Source organism: Lynx rufus, unplaced genomic scaffold (assembly GCF_022079265.1).
Source record: "Lynx rufus isolate CCGP_SWC_20201006 ecotype Redwood Valley unplaced genomic scaffold, mLynRuf1.p SCAF_5, whole genome shotgun sequence".
In the NCBI taxonomy this organism is placed as follows: Eukaryota; Metazoa; Chordata; class Mammalia; order Carnivora; family Felidae; genus Lynx; species Lynx rufus.
The window spans coordinates 99055746-99080039 of record NW_025814867.1 but is presented as its reverse complement, the minus strand read 5'-3'; the positions used below and the strand labels follow the sequence as shown (position 1 = coordinate 99080039).

At 37.5% G+C, this 24294-nt stretch overlaps 1 protein-coding gene across 6 annotated transcripts in view; it reads right to left on the bottom strand.

Annotated features, from left to right (window-relative positions):
* SPICE1 (spindle and centriole associated protein 1) overlaps window positions 1–17065 on the bottom strand; it is a 56949-nt gene extending 39884 nt beyond the window's left edge. For 4 of the 6 annotated variants that reach the window (XR_006965644.1, XM_047099310.1, XM_047099313.1 and 1 more), the window contains exons 1-4: window positions 17001–17065; window positions 9298–9396; window positions 5778–5825; window positions 1440–1583 (exon numbers count right to left, since the gene is read on the bottom strand). Coding sequence is in view for 5 of the 6 variants with exons in the window: in XM_047099310.1 (XP_046955266.1) it covers window positions 1440–1583; window positions 5778–5825; window positions 9298–9396 (291 nt within the window). In the remaining variant the exon portion in view is untranslated. Of the gene's footprint in view, window positions 1–1439; window positions 1584–5777; window positions 5826–9297; window positions 9397–10692; window positions 10787–12277; window positions 12365–17000 lie in introns of those variants that run through there. The other 2 variants (XM_047099311.1, XM_047099312.1) reach the window with 2 other exon arrangements.
* Window positions 17066–24294: the final 7229 nt, after the last annotated feature.

Sequence of the window (24294 nt, the reverse complement as noted above, 5' to 3'; positions counted from 1 at the left end):
AATTGTTTTATAGACAGAAATAGATTTCTATTTTGTTTAAACCACTATATCTTGGGGTCATTCTTCTTCCAGAAGCCTAAGCTTTACTCCAGTACACTTCCTAAGTGCCCACAAATAAAGCAGTAAATAAATAAACTGTGGTACATCTATATACTATCTGGCCAAAAAAAAAAAAAAAAAAAAAGAAAAGGTAGATTTCTAGACACCGACATGGATAACCTCCAAAATATATTGTTAAATGGAAGTACCTGAATCCTACTAACAGCAGAGGTTCTCAATCCTGCAACGTACTAAAACTGTCTAAAAAATACCCACATCACAGGTCCACTAAATCAGAATATCCTTGTATAGCTACATCTTGGTCCAAATGTGGTGATTATTTAATGGAAGTTCTCAACCCTGATCTACTGTGCAGTGAGTGTTGAGAACCACGACACCAGAGCCTGAGGAGCGGCCCTGGAGTGGAGGCAGAGAGACTTTACACACCCTCTTTCACTGCTCTTCCTCTGATCCCTACTTCTACCACACCCATTCCTTGTATAAGCAATTCAGAACCTGAGCAGGAGCCACAAGAGATGGGACACAAAAGCCCAGAGCCACCTCAAAGGGGCTGCCTTGTTTCCTGGTCACTGAGAATTACCCTAGAACGTTGAAATATGCATGACGGTCCAAGATCACCAAAACATACTTATCTATAAAGAACCATATTCCCTCCATCCACTGTTCTTTTTATAAGTTCATGTAAACATTTATTTGGGAGCTAGAATTCTTCCTGCTGATATATAAGATCAAGACTTTTACATTTCACTAAGAAGCCTAATGGATTCCTCAAAAGACAGAGTGATTTAAAGCTGCAGTGAAAGGTCACCCAGACATCCAAGTGCCATAAGTTTCAATAATGAACAAGAAGCAACACGACAAAGTATATTTCTTTTACAATGATTACAGTGATATCATCCCAAATAAAAGATTTTTTACTGTGGTTTCCTCTTATTTGCCATATTGTTTATTCCTATACATCTGATTACTTATTCAAACACCCTACATCTGTCAAAAGATTAAGCCAAAGACAAATGGCTAACACATTTTTTTTGCAAAGTAATCAATCTAACATCACTTGTGTGAACTGAGAGAAGTAATTATCTATATGACACTAATTATGTGCCAAGGACTGTCGTAATCCCTTTATTACTACATATCACGAAAATCTCTTAACAATACAGTCAGACAAGTCACACAAACAGTAACTTGCAGAGCAGGAATTCAAACCTCCAAACTAGACTAATCGTCACTCTGCTGCTTTTTTCAAAGTCCATGTGTAGATCACTGTATAAGGACGCAATCATTTGCCAGACCTTCTCCAATGTGAATCAAATTTAGGGGGAAAGAGAGAACCCGATTTATCACTTCTTCTCTAATATTATGCAGCTCAGCATTACCTCTCTCATGATAGATAATCTCCTTCTCTCAAGATGAGAAATTTCTGGTTTCTGCTTCTTCCATTTTCTCTTCAAAGCTTTTTCTTGCAGTTCCCAGTGTACTAATGCTCTGTTCTTTGATTTGTGTATTTCATGACGACGTATCTGTACAGAAGGAAAAAAAATATAAAAGAATGTTTCAGGAACAAAGATGTTACCTATTCAGATGGTGGGAACACCTAATCTAACTCATCTTTTAAAAATATTTTTCTGGTCCAACACATATATATTTATTCATATTCACAACCAAAATTTTCACAGTCTTCTACATTTTCAAAAGTGATTAAAAAAAGAAGTCTCTAGAACTAGTAGACCTAGCAAAAAGACAAAATGAAAAAAAATCAATTTTTACCTCCTTTGTACAAGACTATTCAATAAACTGCTATTTTTCAAACTGCAGGTGAAGACTCATTTAATGGGTGGCAAAATCAATTCATGGGTCAAATCAACATTTTTGAAATAAAATAGAATATAGAATAGAAAATATTAAGAGTACATCACATTTAATAAAGTTAAAAACTGTGTTTTATTAAACTTTTCAGTTATGCATGTGTGTATATGTACAATTACATACACACACACACAGTGACTAACCACAATGTAAAAGATACAAAGCCCACTGAGTCACCTTTGGCAAAGTCACACCCATTTCATAATACTCACATCACTACCAAAAACTAACAATGCACTGTTTTTTAGAGCCCTGCAAAGGCTGCATGTGGAAGAGGGTCGCTGGAGATGCAGAACTCCAAGAAAGTAGAATTGCTGAAGCAGAAGCAGAGATTTGAACCACAACTTAAGAGTTAGAGGAGAGTTCACAGAGCCGGCTAAGGAAGAGGAGCAGATACTGGCTTCACAAGCACTCTACTATTCAGAACTATGAAGAGAACAAGATCTATAGGGCATCTGATAAAACGTACCGCAACAACCAAATACCGTGTAAAGATTCTGAAGACCAAAAACAAATGAAAATGACATTTTTGAGACAACTGGGGAAATACGAATATGGACTGGGAATTAGGCAATACCAAAAAATTATTGTTACTTTTATTAGGTATGATAACAGCATTGTGGTTATATAAGAAAATATCTGCATTTTTTTAAATGCAAACTGAATATGTTGGCACAAAATGACACGTTCTCTGAGATTTGCTTTAAAATGCTACAGTGAAGGAAGAAAAGGGTATGAAAAATGAAGCAAATATGGCAAAATTTTAATAACTATTATATCTGGGTGAACACTGTATGGGTGATCTTTATACTTTTGTCTCCATTGTCACATAAATTTGAAATTTTTCATAATAAAAAAATTTAAGTCAGTAGGGGATCATTACTATCCTCAACAAATATTTAATGAGTATCTACTAGGATTAAGATTCCCAGGTCCACAGAGACACATAAGAGGCAGCCCCTATCCCTCAAAAGCATTAACAATCTGCCCAGGGAGATTGGGAACATACAGCTGACCTTTGAATGACAAGGGTTTGAACTACGTGGATCCACTTATACATGGACTTTTTTCAATAAATACAGTACAGTACTATAAATGTAATTTCTCTTCCTTATGATTTCTTAGTAACATTTTCCTTTCTTTAACTTCATTTATTGTAAGAATATAGTATATAATACATATTACATACAATATACATGTTAATCATCTGTTTATGTTACCAGTAAGCCTTCCTGTCAATAGTAGGCTATTAGTAGTCAGGTAGGGGAGTCAAAGCTCATACACAGATTTTTGACGGTGCAGGGGGTTGGCACCCGTAACTCCTACACTCTTCAAGGGCCAACTGTACATGTAAAAATAAATGATATGCATTAGGCAGCACATACTTAATGCCTCATACACAGTACGTACAACCACAGTTCAGAGGAGATACCAATTGTTGGGCAGCTTCAAAAAACTTCACACTTAGAACAGAGCTATAATAATCAAGACAACGTGGTGAGGCATAAGGATAGACATATAGATGGGTGGAATAAAACTTAGTGTCCAAACCAAACCCTTATGTTTACAGACCACTGATTTTCAACAAGGGTGTCAAGATAATTCAATGGAGAAATGGCACATAGGACAACAGGGTATTCATTTAGAAAAGAACGAAGTTGGACCCCTATCTCACACTATATACAAAAATTAACTCAAAATGAATCAAAGACCTAAATATAAGAACTAAAATTATAAAACTTTTAAAAGGAAACATAGAAGTAAATTTTTATGAATCTTGGGTTAGATAATGGTTTCTTAGATATGACACTAAAAGCACAGGTGACAAAAGATAGATAAACAAGTTCATCAAAAGTAAAAACTTTTAGGGGCGCCTGGGTGGCTCAGTCAATTAAGCATACGACTTCGGCTTAGGTCATGATGTCACAGTTTGTGGGTTCGAGCCCCGCGTCGGGCTCTGTGCTGATAGCTCAGTGTCTGGAGCCTGCTTCGGATTCTGTGTCTCCCTCTCCCTCTGCCCCTCCCCTGCTCATGCTCTGTCTCTCTCTGTCTCAAAAATAAATAAACATTAAAAAATTGAAAATTTAAAAAAAATTTTAATTAATTAATTAAAAACTTTTGTGCTTCAAAAATACCCATCAAGAAAATGAAAAGAAAACCAACAGAATGGGAGAAAGTATTTGCAAATCATACATCTTATAAGGAACCTGGATCCAAAATGTGTAAAGAACTCTTACAACTCAAAAATAAAAACACAAGTAATCCAATTTTTAACTGGCTAAGGAATCTCAATAGACATTTCCCCAAAGAAGAAAATAATACAAAGAGCCAATATGCACACAAAAGGATGCTTAACATCATGAGTCATTAGGGCAAATCTAAACCACAATGAGATTCCACTTTACACCCACCAGGAAAACTAAAACCAAAAATACAATAATAACAAGTGTTGGCAAGGGATATGGAAAAAGTGGAACCCTCATGCATGATAAGAATGTAAATAGTGCAGGGGCACCTGAGTGCTCAGTCGGTTAAGCGTCCGACTTCGGCTCAGGTCATGATCTCACAGTTGGTGAGTTCGAGCCCCGCGTTGGACTCTGGGCTGACAGCTCAGAGCCTGGAGCCCGCTTCAGGTTGTGTGTCTCCCTCTGTCTGCCCCTCCATTGCTTGCACTCTGTCTCTCGCATTGCCTCAAAATTAAATAAACATTTAAAAAAATTAAAAAAAAAAAAAAGAATGTAAATAGTGCAGCCACTGTGAAAAACTGTGAAAGACTGTTTGGCAGCTCTTCAGAAAGTTAACTATAGAGGCACCATATGACCCAGCAATTCTACTCCCAGGTATACAAGAGTACTAAGAACATATGTTCACCCAAAACTTGTACATGAATGTTCATAGCAGCATTATTCATAATAGTCAAAAAGTGAAAATAACCCAAATATCCAACAATGGACAAATGGATAAATAAAATATGGCATATCCATATGATGTAATAGTATTCAGCAATATAAGGAATGAAGAACTGATACATTCTACAACATGGATGAGCCTTGAAAACATTATGCTAGACACAAAAGGACACACACTATATTCCATTTATATGAAATGTCCAGAATAGGCAAATCCATAGAGACATAAAGTAGATTAGGTGTTGACAGGGATTAGAAGGAGGGGGAGTATACAGAGTGACTGTTAATGGGTACAGGGTTTCTTTTAGGGAGTGATGAAAATCTTCTAAAATTAGAAAATGATGATAGGTATATAACTCTATGAATATACTGAAAACCAATGGGTTGCACACTTTAAAATGGTGGATTTTATGGTATGTGAATTGTATTGTAATAAAGCTGCTTTTTTTAAAATCTACAGTAGAAACCTTTCTAAAAGTAAACCTTGAACTAGGATAAGAAAGCAAAGTAATATTTGGACATGCACACAAAAAGGCAGACAAACTGTTCCAAGTAAAGAAAACAGCATGAATTGAGGCTCAAATGTGGAAATATACATGGCATATTCAAGGAATAAATTAGTACATTGACTACACCAGTACGTTTGTATAGGGAAGTAATAATAAAGCTAGAGATATCTATGATGTGTACAGGACAATACTGACCACAGAGATTTGAACTGTAAACCAAACCTATCTAATAAAATTTTAATACACACTAAGTGACATTCCTAGGTAAATTCAGGAAATACTGAAGATATGCTTTTCAATTTTATATAGACATAAGATTAAATAAAACTAAACAACTTCCAGGAAGTGTCTCTGGTTTCTATTCTGAATGTCAGAAACCAAATACTAAATGAAACATTGAATAAATCTTAACTTTTGATATTAAACTTACCAGATCCTCAGGAGTTGCCCGATGAACTGTAAGATCATTCACAGTATTCTGCAGAAAAAGAGGACCTTTCTTTAAAAACAACAACAAAAAAAAGATTTCTTGCAAAATATTAGTATATATTGGATTTTTTAAAAAATAGGACTTCAATGTTTATTAACTTTCTTTGGGTTATTTTCTTACAGGAAAATTTGTCTTTAGACTAGGTTAAAAAACATTTAAAATCAGTTTTAGTTTATTTTTGATAAATTCATTTTCCTTTTTTAAAAAAACCTTCTTTTTTATTTTTTAACTTTTTTTTTAAGTAATCCTTATGCTCAGTGTGGGGTTCAAATTCACAACCCTGAGATCAAGAGTTGAATGCTCTACTGCATGAGCCAGGCAGGTGCCCCTCAAAAATCTCCTTTTCTTAGTTTAAGCCTTCTGTACCTTTTTTTCTTCTATATGCCAGATGGGCCTCAGTTAAAAGATTATGTACTTAACTAAATAAGCAAGCTAACCTCCAAGAAACCTTTCTTCAAAGAGTTTAGGGATTTGTCTGATCATCTCATTTTAGCAAGATAAAACTGCTATTTTAAACTGAAATAGGGGTACCTGGGTGGCTCAGTTGGTAGAGCTTCTGATTCTTGGTTTCGGCTCAGGTCATGATCCCAGGGTCATGGAATTGAGCCCTACGTAGCCCCACATCAGGATCCATGCTGAGCAAGGAGCCTGCTTAAGATTCTCTCTTTCTCTCTCTGCCCCTCTCCCCTGCTCACACACTCTCAAAGTAAATAAACAAATAAATAAAATTATTTATATTCTCACATAATATATAAAACAAATGTGTTTATTTAAATTAAAATAAAATGTTAGTTTTATTACTCAAACTTCTTATCACATTTTTTCACATCCTCCAGAAAGTTATATCACACCTATGACCTTATATTGTTCATTTATGTGTGGTGAGATATGAGTATGTACTGGATTTTAATGGCTGAAAATGGATTCAAACTCCTGGGACCAAAACGAATTTCTGTCCAGGAACCAGTATCCTCAATTTAAATATTAATATGGATTATTGTTAGTTGTCTTGGTTAAAAAATAACAGGCTATTTTTAGATGTCTTACAGAAAATAAGCAGTGTATTTACCAAGCAGTCATACATTCCATTAAAACAATAAATAAAACAGGGTAGTATGTAATTCAAAATGAGTAAGTTTAACTAAAATTGTAGCTTTCAAAATGCACTCCGGAATGAGGCACCTCTCAAGATTCCTGAAAGATAAACTGTGATCACTACAGAGAGGTTAAATCTGTATCCATGCAAACAACTTAAGCATAGAATCTGTCACACATAATAAAGGATAAAGTCCGAGTGCACTGTATAATTTCATAAAATATGAAAATAGTCACTTATGTAAAAAGGTACTAAACCTACATGGCAGGTCTACCACACTGCACAACTCCAGGAACTCCCGCTATTACTCTAGTCCATGTAAAAGTACCCCCTTGGAACTAAGCAATGCACAGCCTACACAACTTTAAGTAGCTGCCCTACGATTTGGCCCTTTCCAAAATGACTTCAGCCATTTTGTCATACAGATTTGGTAAGGCAGGAAATAAAACAAGTTAGAGTTCTACTTCTAACAGAAATAGAACTGGGTCTGGTGAAATGGCTTATATTAGAAGATGGATATATTCAAAGACCTAACTTTTTGGTCACAGTTCATACTTAACTCAAGGGTTCTCTATACTAAAATTGCCATTCCTTTCATATTAATTTATAAAAGTACAAGATAGGGGCACCTGGACACCTGAGTCAGTTGAGTGTCTGACTCCTGGTTTCGGCTCAGGTCGCGATGTCAAAGTTCATGGGTTCAAGCCCGGAGTCAGGCTCTGTGCTGACAGCAAGGAGCCTACTTGTGGTTCTCTCTCTCCTTCTCTCTCTCTCTGCCCCTCCCCCGCTCATGCTGCATGCTCGCTCTCTCTCAAAATAAAAATAAACTTTAAAAAAAGAGTTTAAAAAAAAAAGTACAAGATATAACTATAAGATCTTGAGAATTATTCTTAATAATCATAATAAAATTCAAGCATATAAGTTATATGCTTGGATTTAGTTCTCATGGGAGAAAATATAATTTCATTAATACTACTATTGCTTAAAACTATTTTCTTTTGTGGGGCGCCTGGGTGGCGCAGTCGGTTAGGCGTCTGACTTCAGCCAGGTCACGATCTCGCGGTCCGGGAGTTCGAGCCCCGCGTCAGGCTCTGGGCTGATGGCTCAGAGCCTGGAGCCTGTTTCTGATTCTGTGTCTTCCTGTCTCTCTGCTCCTCCCCCGTTCATCCTCTCTCTCTCTCTGTCCCAAAAATAAATAAAAATTAAAAAAAAAAAAAACTATTTTCTTTTGAAATTGCCTTTATATATAAATTACAAGCCATTTCAAAAAAATCTCATTATTTTTATCAAAACAGTATTATTCAGTTTGATCTCTCCTCCCTCATTCACCATTTACTCCAAATGACTTAAAACTACTTTCAAGTTCAGTCTACAAAAAACAGATTTTTCCAGCACTAGAGACAATAAAAAAGCAAATGAGGAAAATTCTGAATGTAATTTCAAATGGTGGGTTTTGATTATGTTTTGAGCAATAGCAGCAGCATATCAGAATATTAAACTTCCCAAAGTAACCACTCTGAAGTAGACAACTTAAGTTATCATATGCATTTTTTTCTTTTAATAAGTTTCATTTATTACCTTAGAGTCACACCCTTATAATATCTTATAGCAAATCAAATGACAACAAAGTAATATAAACACAGATAAGTCCCCCTGACCCACTTCAACAAGGCTGTCAGTTTGCCCAGAAGTTTCCAAGTCCAAAAGAATCCCAGAGATCCAAAGTAGTCCCTGACTAGTTGCTCTCCACAACTAGAAAGAAAAGGAACCTAAAGTGTTATGGTCCAAACTAAAGTACCAAGCTGCACAAGATAAAGATCCCCTTGATAATACCAAACAGTATCAGAGTGGAAGCCAGGGATCACATGTCCCAAGTACTTGAGACTTGTCTTACATCTTAACAGAACCTTTCTACTGAAACTGACCAGCCTCGGGAGGTGAAAAACAAACAATTCAGGAGAGAGAGTAAGAATCACCCATTTTATCAGCCAAAAATGCCACTCATATGATTATGACGTCACTGGTTGCCATGGGCAAATCTAAAAAAAGTACCAAAAAAATTCAGACTTCAGCAACACAGGTTAGCTACAGTTGCCTTAAGCAGTGAGTTTTCAAAGTTCGGGAGGGGAGATTTTTAAAAACACTCCCCACCCTCTTAAGATTCTCTCTTCAAAGGAGGTAGAGGTTACGGGCCTGGCATGTGTATTCTTAAAAAAATCCCCAAAGGATTCTGCTCTTAAACACTCCCAGAAATCTATTGAGCCCTATTACATTTAAAGCACTGTCTTGTGTAGACTAGGTTCATGTCATCACATCTATTCCTCCAGAGCAATCTTACAGGTTTATTATCCCGCCTAGACTTACATCCCATTCTTGCTTCACTGACGTTTTCTTCTTCTTTACTTTCAGCGCTTTCCTTCCTCCTCCTCGGGTACCATAACGGTTCACTCTGACAAGTGACATCTAGAAGTAATAATCATACCACATTTTTAAAATATAATAAAAAGTGGTAATTAGGTATCACCAGATGGGAACAAAGACATCTAAGAAAATAAACTAAAGTGTCAGTAGAAAAATTTAAGCATTATGAAGGGAACAGCCTACCAAAAATACTTGGTTCTTTTACTTCACAATTAGAAAACTGTACTGATAACTATAATAAAACAGGTTTCAAGTTAATAACTTATGTATATTTGCTTAACAAAGAACTCCAGGAATAAAAATTATGACCTAAAACAGAGCTATGGCAGTAGTCACAAGCTTTGTCATCAGTTAAACTTCACAATTAATAGAGAAAATGTCAGTCAACATGCTAACAATCTAAAAGCAAAAGGAAAAAGGCAGAGTTGGAGTTCTTTATTAAGCATTCTAGCATTCAAAACCACTACCAGATATGTATGTGTTTACTTAAAATAAAGGTGGCTAAAGTTTAGAAAACAAGTGAGTTATATCATTTCTAGTATATTTCCACATAATACTAAATGGGGATGACTATTGATACTAAACTAGCATTTGGAAATTGCCAACATTTGCTTGGCACTTGAAATAACAATGCTAAGGATACTGGACTAAACATTACACAAAATTTGAAAAAGACTCATAGTCTCTGTATACTAGGATTTTACAATATGTATATATGACTTTTAACAAGCAACACATATACATGAACTTCATTACACAGCTAAATAATTACAGAACTTTCCAGCTGACCCCCTTATTCCAAATTATCTTAAAACAAAAGACTGTAGTATTTTCCTTATGTACATTTAAAAAAAATTATTTAGTCGACTGTAATAAAAACACCTAAATGCAAGTATTTTCATAGGCTTCTCCTTAGTCCTCTTTGCATTCTGTCTTAATCCATCATATTCATTCCTCGAACATGTTATCTATTTTCAGGTTTTACAATCCAGCAAAAGAGAGAAGCCTGGCTTTTACAAGTTAGAGAAAAATCTTTAACTTGTGTTATAGTGATCATGCTGATAATGATGAGGACAGTGAAGATTGTGATAATGATGGCATTAGCTAACACATATTATGTGCATGCTGTCTACAAGGTAGTGTTCCAAGTAAGCTCTTCCTACACAGTACTTCCCTTAATTCTAACAATAATTCCATTAAGTACTTACTATTTGTCACTCATTTTACAGCTAAGGGACAAATAGTTAACCAACTGTGAAGGTCACACAGTAAGTGGCAGAACCATAAATACCATTTTAAAAATGTGGAATAGAATAGAACTAAAAGTCCAGAACAAACCTTTACATTTACAATCAGTATATTTTCAACAGAGGTGCCGAGAAATAATTCAATAGGGAAAGAACAGTCTTTTCAACAAATGGTGCTGGAACAACTGGAAATCCATACAAAAAAGAATGAATTAAGACCTCTACCTCACAACATATATACAACTTAACTTAAACTACCAACTTCAGTGTTAAGAGCTAAAAGTACAAAACTCCCAACAGAAAACATAAGCATAAATCTTCATGAACCTTGGGTTAAGCAATGGTTTCTTAGATATAACACTAAATATAGAACACTAAAGAAACCAAAGAAAAAATAAAGTGGACTCCATCAAAATCTAAAACTTTTGTGCTTCAAAAGACACCATGAATAAACTGAAATGAGGGGGCGCCTGGGTGGCTCAGTCAGTTGAGCGTCTGACTTCAGCTCAGGTCATGATCTCACGGTTTGTGGGTTCAAGTACACAACAGGCTTTACACTGATAGCATGGAGCCTGCTTCAGATTCTCTCTCTCTGCCCTTCTCTGCCTCTCTCCTGCTCATGCTCTCTCTCTCTCTCTCTCTCAAAAAAAAAAATAAACATTAAAAAAAGAAAGAAAGAAAATGAAATGACAGCCAACAGAATGGGAGAAAATACTTGCAATTCATATCTGATAAGGAACTTGGATCCAAAATATATTTAAAAAAAAAAGAAAACCTTACAACTCAACAATAGAAACACAAATACTCCAATTTTATTTATTTATTTATTTTTATTTATTTTTGAGACAAAGAGAGACAGAGTGCAAGTGGGGGAGGGGCAGAGAGAGAGGGAGACACAGAATCCGAAACAGGCTCCAGGCTCTGAGCTGTCAGCACAGAGCCTGATACGGGGCTCGAACCCACGAACCGTGGGATCATGACCTGAGCCGAAGTCGGACGCTTAACCGACTGAGCCACCCAGGCGCCCCATACTTGATATTTTTTAAAAGTGGAATTGTTTCACTAATTTTTTTCAACATTTAAAAAAGCTAAGCATGTGTATCATAATGTATTGAATTAGTGATTTAGTTGTAAGATTTTTTTAATTTATTTAAATTCAAGTTAGTTAGCATATAGTGTAGTACTCGTTTCAGTAGAACCCAGTGATTCATAACATACATATAACACCCAGTGCTTATCCCACAAGTGCCCTCCTTAATGCCCATCACCCAATTAACCCATCCCCCACCCACCTCCCCTCCATCAACCCTCCGTTTGTTCTCTGTATTTAAGAGTCTCTTATGGTTTGCCTTCCTCTCTGTTTTTAACTTATTTTTCCTTCCCTTCCCCTATGTTCATCTGTTGTGTTTCTTAAATTCCACATAAGAGTGAAATCATATGATATTCGTCTTTCTCTGATTGACTTATTTCGCTTATTATCATACACTAGTTGCATCCACATTGTTGCAAATGAAAAGATTTCAGTCTTTTTCATCACCAAGTAATATTCCACTGCATATATACAGTATAATGGGATATACATACATTATTAATTAATTGTTGATTAATATATCTTATAAGCACTTATTTATGCTAAGCACTTCACATTTAATCCCACAACGCTATGAGGTACATACTTTCTTGAGAGACAATACAGCACAGTGGTTAAGAGTACACTCTGGGGGCGCCTGGGTGGCGCAGTCGGTTAAGCTCCGACTTCAGCCAGGTCACGATCTCGCGGTCCGGGAGTTCGAGCCCCGCGTCAGGCTCTGGGCTGATGGCTCAGAGCCTGGAGCCTGTTTCCGATTCTGTGTCTCCCTCTCTCTCTGCCCCTCCCCCGTTCATGCTCTGTCTCTCTCTGTCCCAAAAATAAATAAACGTTGAAAAAAAAAAAAAAAGAGTACACTCTGAAACCAGACTGTCTGGGTTCACATCCCAGCTTTGCCAGTAATTGTAAAATGGAACTAATTAAATACATTAGGTGCTTAGATCCCCTGCCTCGCACATACTAAGTTCTATTTAGGATTAATGACGATGATGTCACTGGTAGCTATTAACCATTTCTCAAATGAGAAAAATGGGGCTTAGAGAGATTACATATATTGCTCAAAGTCACATAATGGGCAGCTTGGAGGTGACATTCAACACCAGGTCTAAATGTAATGCACCGCCTAGAAAATGGTACCAACACTGTGTTATCTCTGATTGGTTCTATATTTTCCAAATTCTCTACAATGAACCCAGGTTACTCCTAAGATAATTCATTTCATGTTACGTTATTTAAAATCCTATACTTATTCAGGGGCTGAAATTCTACAAGCCTCAATTGTGAAAAACCTACCATGAATCTGAAGTATGCAAAAACTTACGAGCAGTCAAAAGGCCCAGGTACTTGTTTCTTTCATTCGTGAGGCCTTCAACATCACAATATTTGAAATTTAGGAAAAGCAGTACTTTTTAAATCATAGCTATTTGTACACTAATGGTGACTTCTGATGATAAATATAATGTATTCAAACAGAACTTTTCTTAAGCAAAGAGACAAGGAAATTAATATAAACAATTGATCAAATGCCTGAGTATTATTTGTGGAAATATCAACAGTTATCAATTTTAGCATAAAAAAATGTTATGTCCAAAACACCTCCATATTCACTGCCGAAAACAGTGTGAAATGAAGGGATATGCTATGGTCTGAATGTGTCCCCCCAAAATTCATGTTAAATTCTAACCCCCAAAAGTGATGGAATTAGGAGATGGATGGAGCCTTTGGAAAGTGGGGTCTTTGGGAGGCAGAGCCCTCATGAATGGGGCTAGTGCCGTCATAAAAGAGGCTCCAGAGAGATCTCTAACCCCTTTCACCATGTGAGGACACAGCAAGGTATGCTGGCTATGAACCAGGAAGAGGAGCCTTACCAGAACACGACCATGCTAGAGCCTTGATACTGGACTTCCCAGCCTCCAGAACTATGAGAAAAAAACCTCTCATTTATAAGCTATCTAGTCTGGTATTCTGTTATGAAAGTCTGAATGAACTGAGTATACAACTGTTATCTTTTTTTTTTTTTTTCACTTCAATTTAGCCTAGCAAAGCTGGCTGTGGTTACTCTAAGACAACTCACAATGAATCATGACCATTGTATAATCCCTGGCCCTTGAGTTTGGGCAGAATCCATGGCTTATTTAGTTTTTTTTTCCCCCGTGATTTGTTTTATCCAGTAAAACAAGACAAATGTGAGATATCCTTCCTTTGATCACATTATGTTATATAAGTCTTATATCTAGTCTTATAAGTCTTATATCTAAGCCTTATGTTATATAAGGAGAGTAGAGCAAGAGAGTCCTCCTGCTAGCCTTGAAGAAGCCAACTGTCACTGTGACTGTCTGTAAAAAGGGCCATATGGTGGGGGCAGGGGGTAGGGGCAGGGAGGGTGCCTGGATGGCTCAGTTGGTTGAGCGTCTAACTCTTGATCTCACCTCAGGTGTTGACCTCAAGGTCATGAGTTCAAGTCCCACCTTGGGCTCCACACAGAGCACACACTGGTCGTGGAGCCTACTTAAAAAGGGGGGGAGGGGCCGTATGGCAGGGAATTCAGACAACTGTGGAAAGCCCCCAGCAGAAAGTCAGTATGAAGACTATCACGCCCCCCTCCCAAGGCATACAAGGCATACAGACACAAGGAAATGAATTCTGCCAGCAACCTAAGTGAGGTGAGCCTCAAGGAAGATTTTTCCCAAGCTGGGTTCCAGATGAGAATGCAGACCACCAACACCTTAATCACAACTTTGTGAGACCCTAAGCACGGTACCCTGTCCACAGGAATAAGATAATAAATGAGTATTGTTTTAAGTCACTAAGTGTGTGGTAATTTGTTACACAGCACAGGAGACTAATGTACTGGCCAAGTTCAGCCTGTGTGTGCTAAGATCATAAAGGTAGAACTAAGCTGCTATCCCACCTATGGACTTCCTTCCACCAACAAATTTCATGAAGGAATGAAGGAGAGGCATATTTTGGCACTTTTACGTACTAACCCACAGTTACACATCAAACTTTTGTAACATGGGAACCACCTTTGCACTGAAAAGTGTTCTCCTGAACATCACCAATAAGGATGACCATATTTTTCTTAACCCAGGATCAGACTCTATGGTCTGACAGAGATTCTTGTGCTACTCAGAGAAATCAGATTTCACACGGGAGCTATAGTTTACATGTTGAAATGTCAGACTGTAGAGATATTCTGACGGTTTGTAGTACTAAGGGTACAAAATCAGCACAGCCCAGAAAATCTAGGCCTGTTCGGAGAAAATCTAAAATATCAATAGCTTCCTAACAGATAAAATTATTGGCGTCGTCTTACCTTTTAAGCCCTTTCCAACTCTACAGACTCCCACTCCTGGAAGCCCTCCCCTCCCTTGACTTCCATGGCACTCTTCCTCCTGGTTTCTCTCCTATTCATCTATCCTTTTCTTTGCAGGCTCTGTTGGCGCCTCCTCAGATACCACATAACCAAGAAGCCTCACCCAGTTGTATCCCAACCCTCTTGTCTTTCCATTGGACACCCTCTCTCTTCATGCAATAATTCTTTTTGGATGACACTGGCGATAAAATAGTAAACAGGTCTAATACGGTGCCAATTCTTATGGAGCTTGTTTGCTAGATCACCAATAGGCAGTTCACCTCTTCCCTCAGTGATCTCACCCACACCCTTAAGCAAAACTACAAATGCACTGGGCAAACAAGCACAAATCAAGGCTCCACACCTTTCCTCAACACACCTCATTTCCAACTGCCTTCTGGGCACATCTTCCAAATATCTCACATACAGTGTAGTCAAAATACAGCTTATCATCCATGCTCCTCCCTCCCCGCCAACCTCTAGTTCTTGATACACAATTGGCGTGCTCCGAACTTAACAGAATTACCATCCTTCTGGTTGCTCCGGTTTAAAACCTTAGCACCACCTTCTGTTCCAATCAGATACCAGATCTATTCATTCTTTCCCTGAAATATGTCTCTCCCCTATCCCCACTTCATTTCTACCACCACTGTTTTTGTCCAAGCTCTCATTTCTTCTAATTGAACTTCCTTTCACCCATTTGCTCATTTCATTATCCGTTATTTCAACAAATATTTTGAAAGCACCTGCCAAGCGCCAGGCACGAGATACAGAAAGAAAGTACAATAGGCTGCACCCTCACAGAGCTTAGGGTTTATCAGAAGACCACAATTAAATGAGTAATTACAATAAATGGGTAACACAGAAAGTAAATTCAGTGTCATGGAAATACCTTACTCTACAAAGTAAGAAAAGACCACTGCATTCCTCTAATTGCCCCCAAAATGTTTAAGCTGAGAGCTAATGTATGAATAAAGCTAGAAGTGGGGGGAAAAATGTTTCCGGTGGCAGAAAAGGCATTTACAAGTGGTTTGAGCAGTTTGACTAACAGATTTGAGGCGAGAGGCTAAAAAGAGGATAAAAAGAAAGGCGGAGGCCAGATCATGGCTTTGTAAGCTACAGTAATTTGAACACTTATCCTAAAGAACCCATAGGAAGTCACTGGAGGATTTTAGATAAGGTAAATTATGATGAGATTTGAAAACTGATGAAAGGGAAACAAGTCCAAACACTGTCCTTTCAATCAATCCTCTACCCAGATGTAAGAATGCAATATAGCTCTCAGCCCTTTGCTTTCTTCCCCAAAAGATTTTAATGGCTCCCTCCTGCAGAAAGGAATCCAACTCAGCTAGGCACTCGGACCCTCTCCCTGCCTTGTGGCCCGGCTGACTTTTCTTTCCAGTCTTTTCTCCTCACATCTCCCAAACATTCAGCTCTCGTCTTCACGAGTTGTTTCACCCATTCTTTACGTTCCGCGTGGAACACCCTTCAGACTTTCACTGCCTTCCTTCCACGCGGTTAACCCACTCATTCAAGTTGCCCCTCATGATACACTCTTTCCCGGCCATCAGTCGACTTAAATGACCCTCCCAGTCCCCAAGTACCCTGGGTAGTCAGTCTGTCTCCTACTAGACTGTAAACTCCTTAAAAGCTGCAACAGGGTAGCCCCAACTCTCAGCTCTGCGCACAAGTGCCCGACAGCGGTGCGCACACTCAGGGTACGCGTAAGGGGAGCGTGCCAGACAGCAACACACCCAGACACGCAACCTGACACGCACACACACTAGCAAAACAGAGTCGCCGTGCGCTTTCCGTAGTAAAGATCCTCCACCCAGACGCCCGGAGCTCTAGGGAACAGAAGGGAGACGCCACCACTGTTCTCCCCGCCCTGTAGCCCGGTCCCTAAGACTCGGTCGGGCTGCAGGCTGAAGGCCTCCGCCACGTCATCGCAACCTGCCTTGCCGTTTCCCGACGGCTGCCTCCACCGCCACTAAAACTTCAGGCTCCAGAACGGCCGGGCCCGCCACAGGTTAACGTAGCCCGCCACTTCCGGAATGTTGCCTAGGCTACCCGAGCGCCGTACTTCCGGTGGGGCCAGAGCGCAGGCGCGTCCCAAAGGCTGGCAGGGAGTGTGGTGGGTGGAGGCAGTTCCTCGTCCGTGTGCTCTGTGCAGGGTTCTAGGCAAAGCTTTCGAGGGTAGGCATGTAACATTAACCAGTTTCTCGTGAATTCTCTTCGCTCTCCACACGAAGCTTCACATATAATATTGACTTGCTTTCACCTTTTTTTTTTTTTCCAGAAATATTACCGCCTACCAATGTGCCATAGACTAATGCTAGGTCCTGCGGGATCTAAAAATAGGCAAGATCCCTGTCTTCAGAAAGCTTACTGCATAGTAGTAAACAGCTGTCAACAGACACAAATGTAAAATTAGGACTGTGACAAGTGCTAGAAGATACTAACTAGATACGAAATTTATAGGAATATTTGTTGGAATTACTCAGGAAAGCTGAAAAGCATGAGTCAGCTACCAGGAAAGAATAAAACATTCCTGCAGAGGGAGCCACATACGCAAAGCTGTGTGGCAAATGCAATAAAAAAAAAACAAAAAAAACAAAAAAAACAAAAAAACTGGAAGTTCAGTATATCTGGAGATCAGAGAGCAGTGGGAGCTTGTTAGAGAAGCTGACTTAATAGGTTAGCCCCAGGACAGGAAGAGCTGTGTAGGCTATGGTAAGGACTTTACAAAGCATTTTATTTGAAAATGGAGTTAATTTGCTCCAGTAAGACAACTTCGTTTAGTCCCTGGTTTTCTACTGTTAAGACACATCCGTACAGGGATCAGCAAATACATCTTCAGCACCTTCTAGATGCGAAGAACTACCTTGAAACAGTTTCCACTCTGGGGAAATTTTATGTACATATATTGACGGGTCAATCAATATAATCACTCCCTACATACATTCTCAACTCCCTGCCCCTCTCTGAATTACTGTAATTCTGGGCAAAACCATAGTTCTGGCCATTGCAAAACTCCTCACTAAGTGCCTGCATCTTTGCAGCTGAAACTGGAAGGAGAAAAACACCCAACATGCTAACTTTAAATTCATGATTACTAATTTTAAGTGTGCCCTTAAAGATGCCTGAAGACCATATTAAAGATGCCCCAGTGATTTCTCCCACCTTCCTACAGGACGACTTTATACCTTCTGTCATGGCCAACATATCTTCCTCTGTCCTCAGTCTTAGCCAGTGACCTTGCTTCCTACTTGATTGATAACACTGAAGCAATCTGAAGAGAATTTCCATAAGCTCCCGTTGCTAATTCAGTCCTTCTATCACATCTTTACCCACAAATCTGCCTTCCAGAAACTCAACAAAACCTAAACAAAAGAAAGATGAAGAACATTACATCAGTGTACATAATAATTAAATTGCTCAGAACCAGTAATAATAATTTTTAAAAAAATGCTTTAAGCAGCCAGAGAGAAACATTACAGAGAAACAAAAATAAGGATAACATTTTATTTCTCATTAGAACTTTGTAAGCAAAAAGACAGCATAGAACATTTAAGTGTATTGAAAGAAAAAAGCTGTTAACCTAGAATTCTTTTCTGTCAAAATATTTTTTTCAATGAGAATGCTTCCACACATAACTGCTTCCACACATAACTGATACAATTTATCACCAGGAGATCCTCACTATGAGAAATGTTAAAGTGAATACTTGAAGCAGAAGGAAAATAATACCAGATAGAAATCTGAGTCTACATAATGAAGAGCACTAGAAATAACTTTAGGGATAAATATATACAATTATTTTTCTTATTATTTTAATCTCTTTAAAAGTAATTAACTACTTAAATAAATATAATAAAAAATGTATTATGAGGTTTATGGTATATGTAAAAGTAAAATGCACAGGAACAATTGCATAAAGGCCAGAGTAGACCAGTGGAAGTCTATTATTGTAAGGTTCTTAAATTATTCCTGACATATATAATATTACTTGCAGGTAGATGTAATAAGTTAAAGATGTGCATCATAAACCTAAAGCCATCACTAAAATAATAAAAGAGATATTTATAAAAAAAGACATTACAAAAGAGATACTAAAATTTATTTGATTAATCTAGAAGCAGAAAAAGCACAAAAAAAAGGAAACAACAGGCTAGTGAAATAGGAAATAAATATCGAGATGATAGATTCATATCAATTATTATATTAAATGTAAATGGTCTAGGGTTGCCTGGGTGGCTCAGTCGATTAAATATACGACTCTTGATTTCAGTTCAGGTCATGAGCACACAGTTTCCGTGAGTTCAAGCCCCACTGTGCCAACATTGTGGAGCCTGCTTGGGATTCTCTCCCTCTGTCCCTCTCTCTCTGTTCCTCCCCCACTCATGCTGTCTCTGTCTCTCTCAAAATAAATAAATAAACTTTAAAAATAAATAAATCTTGCAAATGGTCTAAATGCCACTATTAAAAGGCAGAGATGGTCAGATTGTATTTTTTTTAATTGATGCCTATTAGAAGAAACATACACTAAATATAAACATGGAAGTTTAAAGCACAAAGATGGAAAAAGATATATCATGCTAACATTAGTTAATTGAAAGTTGGAATGGCTTGGGGCGCCTGGGTGGCGCAGTCGGTTAAGCGTCCGACTTCAGCCAGATCACGATCTCGCGGTCCGGGAGTTGAGCCCCGCGTCGGGCTCTGGGCTGATGGCTCAGAGCCTGGAGCCTGTTTCCAATTCTGTGTCTCCCTCTCTCTCTGCCCCTCCCCGTTCATGCTCTGTCTCTCTCTGTCCCAAAAATAAATAAATGTTGAAAAAAAAAATTAAAAAAAAAAAAAAAGAAAGTTGGAATGGCTTTATCAGTATTAGATGAACTAGTTTGCAGAGCAAAGAATATTACCAGGGATAAAAAAAAAAGATGATTTCAGGGGTGCCTGGGTGGCTCAGTCAGTTAGGCGGCTGACTTCTGCTCAGGTCATGATCTCGCGGCCTGTGAGTTTGAGCCCTGCATTGGGCTCTGGGCAGACAGCTCAGAGCCTGGAGCCTGTTTCAGATTCTGTGTCTCCCCCTCTCTCTGCTCCTCCCCCACTCACACTCTATCTCTCTCTCTCTCTCCCAAAAATAAACATTAAAAAAAAATTTTAAAGATGATTTCACAATGGCAAAAAGGACATTCAATCAAAAATATGTAAAAATCCAATATATATATCCTATATATAAAAATCCAATATATATATATATATATAATATATATATATATTATATATATATATTATATATATATATCCTAAACATTTATTCACTTAATAAGATGGAACTGCATTGTAAAATAAAATATTCATAATTATAGTAAAAAATTTCAATGCCCTGCAGTGCCTGGGTGGCTCAGTGGGTTTGGCATTTGACTTCAGCTCAGATCATGGTCTCATAGTTCTTGCGTTCAAGCCCCACATGGGGCTTTGCATGCTGACAATGTGGAGTCTCCTTCGGATTCTCTTTCTCCCTCTCTCTCTCTGCCCATCCCCCACCCATGCACGCGCACTCTCTCAAAAATAAACATTAAAAAAAAACTTTTTTAAGAAATTTCAATGCCCTTCACTGAATAATTTATAATACAAGTAGGCAGAAAACCAGCAAAGTTATAATAGGCTTTACAACACTATCAATCATTTTGACCTGATTGATATTTAAAGAACACTACTCTAACAACCAGAAGAATACACATTCCGTTCACGTATATACAGAAATTTTAGCATGATGGACAATAATCTGGACCATAAAACAAATTTCAATAAATTCAAAAATATTCAAGTCATACCAGGAATATTCTCTGACTATAATGTAATTAAATTAGAAATCAGTAATATAATGATTCTTGTCAAATCCCTCAAAATTTGGGGAAAAATAATATACTTATTAAAAAGCCATTAATCAACAAGAAATCAAAACAATGTATTTTGAATTAAATGAAAATGAAATACAGCATATCAAAATTTGTAAAATGTAACTCAAATAGTACTTCAAAAGAAACATATAGCACTAAACGCCTATATTAGAAAAGATCTCAAATCAGTGACCTCAGCTTTTGCCTTCAGAAATTAGATAAATAAAACAAATTAAATCCAAAGTAAGAAGAAAAAAAATAATAAATATTAAAACTGAATCAATAAAATATAAAGGCCAAAAATAATAAAACTAATGACACTGACAGTTGAATCTTTGAGAAGATTAATTAAATAGCTAAACCTCTAAACAAATTAATCAGGAAAATTACCTATAAACTACCAATATCAGAAATGAGAAAGGTGAAATATTCTATAGATGAAAAGAATGTATTTTGAACAACTGTATGGTAATACATTTGATAATATAGATAAAATGAACCACTTTCCTGAAAGACATAAATTACCAAAGCTTTCTCAAAAAAAAAAAAATGCATAACCTGAATGAATAGCTCTGTATCTATTAAAGTAATTTAAATTTCAGTTACAAAAAAACCTTCCCACGTAGAAAACTACAGGCCCAGATGGCTTTACTGATGAATTCTACAAACATTTGTGGGGGAAATATCACCAATTCTAAACAAACTATCTCAAAAAAAAATGGAAAAGGAGGGAATACTTCCCAACTCACACTCTGAGGCCACCATTACCCTGATACCTAAACCAGACCATTACAAAAAAAAAAAAAAAAAAGAAACAAACAAAAGCAAAAAAACAAAACAAACAAGCAAAAAAAAGAAAAACTACACACCAATATCTCTTATGAATATAGATGTAAAAATTCTTAGAAAATTTTTAACAAAACTCTTCTAACAAAATAATTATGCTGAGCGAAAGAAGCCAAACTAAAAAAAAGTACATACTGTGTGGATCCATTCATATAAAACTCTAGAAAATGAAAACTAATATAGTGACAGAAAACAGACCAGCTGTCACTTGGGAATAGAAAGGAAACAAGGAAGGAAGCAGGAGAGAGATATAAAGGAGGAAGGAAACTTTAGAGAGTATTGAATATATAGATAATGGTTTCATGGATATGTATGTATATAACACAGGTGATATGTGTGCTTTAAATATATGAAGTTATACTAAGAAATATGTCAGTTATACTAAGAAAGCTGTTTATATAGCTCTCTCTGGGTGGTCCAAATGTGAGCCAAATGTGTTCCCCAAACCATAAGATATCCTGCTTCTACTTAGTCTACCTCCAGCTTCCCCATTCCAACTTTGAATCAGTGTTTTTGAAGTCTTCCCTTTATAGTTTATTTCACTATAAACCTTTCCCACTCCCCTCCTGTCTTTGAGTCTCTGACAAATGCAAGTGATAGTGGCCGAAATCCTCCCTATATTAAGTTCTGAATAAATAGTCTGTTCTCATATCAGTTGACTTTGTTTCCACAACTGCTTATATCTTTTAATGACATTGATTCTTTTTCATATTGGCAAGATTTGTAATAATATCTGATAAGATCCCTTTCAGTGAGGTTTAAGAGCATTTTTTATCCAACGTCTCTTCCAACATGAAATTTCTGGGTAATGGCCATAAAGAGCCTGTTTTAGAAGTGTTGTGGGAAGCCGGGCTTAAGCTGTTCATGATAGGACTGGGTATAGTACATGACTCCCTTGCAATATTTTGCCACATATCCGTGCAGCAGAGAAGAGTCTAATATCAGGCATATAATTTCTAAATGTATGGGCCTTCCTGTTAACAGTTCATAAGGACATAACCAATGTGTCCCTGAGGAAATGGATCAGATGGCCATATGGGATAGTGGGAGTACTTTTACCCAAGGAAGCTCGAGTATTTCTGAAAGTTTTGCTAATTTTAATTAAAGGACACCATGTTTCTTTGGATTTTTACAGAAGTTTGTAGGTGGTAAGGACAGCACAGTTTTTGAGAAGGGGTAATGCCTTACAAAGTTCTTTTAAAAGGATTCATATAAACCATGTCTTGGTCATTTAATATAAAAATTGGTATGTCCCAGGTTGGAAACAAAATCAAGTAGCTTTTCAGAGACTGAAAAAAATTTCAGCCAAGATTTTCAGCAAGAAAATGCTTCAACCCATCCTAAAAATAAACAAATCCTGTGGAGAGTGATTGCTGGATAAAATTCATCTGAAGGTGAACTTTCACTTTCAAACCAGTGTTGGTTTGAAATAGTAAGCAATTTGTCTTTACCCTGATGAGTAGCTTCATGGAGAAATTCAGCTAATATCCATGAAATCTTCTGGTGCCACCAAATGGCCTTCTTGAGCATGCTGAGGATTATCTTAGTGAAGGGTATGCTGCATTTTTCCATTCTTCTGTTTCCAAATCAGAGGCTAAATGTGAGTATTTGATGATAGCCTCTTTGACTCAATCCAGAGATTTATCCTTTGGGGGTTTAGTTAGTATCATAAACTTGGTTAAGACAGCTTGTTGGCTTCTTGGCAAAATGATCTGCCAAAGCATGTCCTTTAACTTCCATATTATCTCTGTTACCATGGGCCTCAATCTTTACAATAGCTGTCTCACTAGGAAGTAGAAATGCATCTAAAAATTCCTGAGCTTGTTGTCCACTTTCGATGGGGTGGTGAGGAAAGCAGAGGTGTGGAAACCTTTTTGTTTCTAAAAGCATCACGTACTACTCCAGAAGCATACCTGCTATCTGCATGCATGTTTACTCTCTTGTCTTTGGCTGGTTAACAAGTTCTAAGTGTTATCAATTCTGCCATATGGACTAACTTTACCTCAGATAGAGGACTATCCTATAAAGGACAGTTTAGATTAGTGACAGCATTAGAGATAGCTTGATAACTTCAGTTTCAATTTTGAAGTATGACCCATGAACAAATATTAGGTCAAGATTCTCAATGTAAGTCTCTAATAAAGCCAAGCAAAGTACAGGAAAGTCCCATCACTGAAGTAACACAGTTATGGGGTTCCTCTTCTTCAGAACAGAAGAGTGGTAGGATTTAGGGTGTTGCAGCAATAGTAATGTAAGGGGGAGAGGGTCAACAAAAATTCATAAGAGGTTAATCAACTCACTGAAAGGTGTTGTGTGTTTTCAGTCAGCAGTAAAGTCTGTACTGCATGAGGAACCATAAAGTCTAACAGGGAACCTGGAGCTAATTCCCCAGAAGCATCGACAAGTTTTGCAGTGGCAGTACTGCCCTAACACAAAGGGTATCAGCCTTTGCAATGGGGTGAGGGTGAGGCTACAGCAAGTGATGGGTTTTTGATGGTTTCC